Source organism: Eptatretus burgeri, chromosome 11 (assembly GCF_056783735.1).
Source record: "Eptatretus burgeri isolate ZD-2024b chromosome 11, Ebu_testis_v1, whole genome shotgun sequence".
Taxonomy (NCBI): Eukaryota; Metazoa; Chordata; class Myxini; order Myxiniformes; family Myxinidae; genus Eptatretus; species Eptatretus burgeri.
In genome coordinates, this window is record NC_140971.1 from 41977330 (window position 1) to 41979829 (window position 2500).

Here is a 2500-nt window from a genome sequence, read left to right on the forward strand (position 1 = left end):
ATGAGAAAAACTACACGAGGTGAGCCCCTTGCTGTTTCAAATCCTACCCTGGTTCCTCTTCAGCTGCAGACATGCACAGGTATGTATCTGTCTGTCAGTCTCTGTCTTTCTGTGTTTATATGTAGTCAGGAATGTTTTATCAATGTAGCAGCGATAGATAAGACAATTAAAACGGGAGATGCCTAACCAAAATAAACCATCACTTGACCTACTGCCGGATTCCACAACCATTCTGATCATCAGCTGGACAAATGTCACAGTCAAGGTTACAACTTCAACCACAGAATCCCTCTGAACAGCAGGTTAATTTTGGCGAGGAATCTCCCAATTGTTTAAAGAAAGAGAAAAGAGATGCCAACATTTCATCAAAGACAAGGAAATAAACAGATTGAAAGCAAACCTGGTATTAAGCAGATTTTTTTCCCAATAGCTTATACATGTATCGAATAACATATGTACTTGCTTTTAAAAAGGATGCATACATGCCATCCACATGATACTTACACATAGCTTGGTGTCGTTAGGAACAAACTGACTGTGCTCCTGCATAAGCAGTTCCACAACAGGGTGTCGGCCATTTTCTATTTCAAGCTGGCTCCTCTCGACAAAGCTGGGCCTGTGGGAGGGTACAATGGGAAAGTACTGACCTTAAGAGGATATGGTAATTTAAATCAAGAACATTTACATCAACATTCCTGAGACACAACCATCGAGCATTGTTACCAGTAGCAGCACAAACAGTCGGCTTGACCAAGCGAGTATTCTAACCTCAACTGGCTTTTTGCAAAGTGTCCGAAACGTTACTATCTTCTCAAGGTTCCAGAGCCAACATTAGAAGCAAAAAAACACGAGTGGTGTTCAGTTTGTAAAGATATATTGAAATATACCATCAGAGATGGGGAATCCCCCGCCATTGAATGAAAAAGGTCATACATATTCCAGATAATGAGGGAGGTGAATTGGAAACAAGACACCGTTTGGTCATCATCTCAAAAAAGTTCCCCAGGGGTGAGGAACGTAGTAACCAAAAATAATTGAAATCAGATAAGCGGTTTTCCATTTATGACAAAAAACATTTTTTTCAAGATGGCCGCCCCAGTCAGCCATCTTGGATCCGGCCACGCCCAAAATCAATAGGGTTCTTCCTTTTCAGGTGGTGCATGTGTGACTCAAATTTCAAATCGATATGGCGAAAAAACATTTTTTTCAAGACGGCCGCCCCAGTCGGCCATCTTGGATCCGCCACGCCCAAAATCAATAGGGTTCTTCCTTTTCAGGTGGTGCATGTGTGACTCAAATTTCAAATCGATATGGCGAAAAAACATTTTTTTCAAGATGGCCGCCCCAGTCGGCCATCTTGGATCCGCCACGCCCAAAATCAATAGGGTTCTTCCTTTTCAGGTGGTACATGTGTGACCCAAATTTCAAATCGATATGGCGAACAGTTTATGAGTTATCGCACTCACAGCTATAAATGTTGACGCCCGGACGAACGGACGCACGGACAGCCGGACGACCTGGGTGACAACAATATCCCCCTTCCGCCACGCGGTGGGGGATAAAAAGCATTCTGGCACAACAGGATATGGCATGGAATTCATTTAATGATGTTAGTACAAAGCGACAAAGTTCTCAACAGTGACAGAAAACCCCCAAAGCACCTTTACTTTTTTCCATTCTGGCCTGCACAGAACCAGTCTTTATATGAACGTAAACACCAGCATCTTCCATTTTAAAATGAACTTCAGCTTTAAGACATGGAGGGGGGTGAAACAGTAATTATGGTAACATCAAGCTGCGTCATCGACGTGTCTGCCATATCGTCACCCTGCAAAGGCCATTGAAGGGTCGATGTCACCTCATTTTCTAGGATTTCATCTTCCTCTTCTGTGATCATAATTATTTGAAATGCAATAGCTATGTGTTATTGTTAAGAGAAATTAAATATTACTGTCCAACATCATCAGTGGCTGAAACTGAAACTAAAGTTTATCAGGAAGTGTGAACCAGAGTGGTATTTTAGAGGCACATAAAATGATTCTGCAGAGGGTTTAAGCGCAAATCAGCCCAGGGGTTTAGAAGCATATAATGAACAAACAAATAAGAAAGATGTCATTCATAGCATGATACATGCGAAATTCAAATAAGCAATCGTCATCATGGAAGCAGCAATTTTGGTAATTTTGAAAATTTGACCTATCAAGTGTTTTACATGATTGAATGTTGTGCATAAAAAATTGGCTGATAAATTTTCTAAATTCGGCCTAATAGGTGTTTTACATGTTTCGGATGGCCTCGACCTTGACCTTGGAATAGGTTTTTACCAAATCTTACTCACATATACTCACATACGTACAAATTAGCTGTGCAAGTTTCAGTTTGATATCTTGAAATATTATTGAGGTATGATAATAAATTTACAAAAAGGGTGAGTGAAAATGTCATGCTTACACGTCAAAACAGATAAATCTATCGTTCTGATTTTGGTGAAGCAATTATG

General features: G+C 40.6%; 1 protein-coding gene across 4 annotated transcripts in view; it reads right to left on the reverse strand.

Annotated features, from left to right (window-relative positions):
- The window catches only part of MSH3 (mutS homolog 3), a 163047-nt gene that overhangs the window by 46415 nt on the left and 114132 nt on the right, over positions 1–2500 (reverse strand). For all 4 annotated transcript variants that reach the window (XR_015049253.1, XM_085846180.1, XM_085846178.1 and 1 more), the window contains exon 18: positions 505–616. Coding sequence is in view for 3 of the 4 variants with exons in the window: in XM_085846180.1 (XP_085702306.1) it covers positions 505–616 (112 nt within the window). In the remaining variant the exon portion in view is untranslated. The remainder of the gene's footprint in view (positions 1–504; positions 617–2500) is intronic.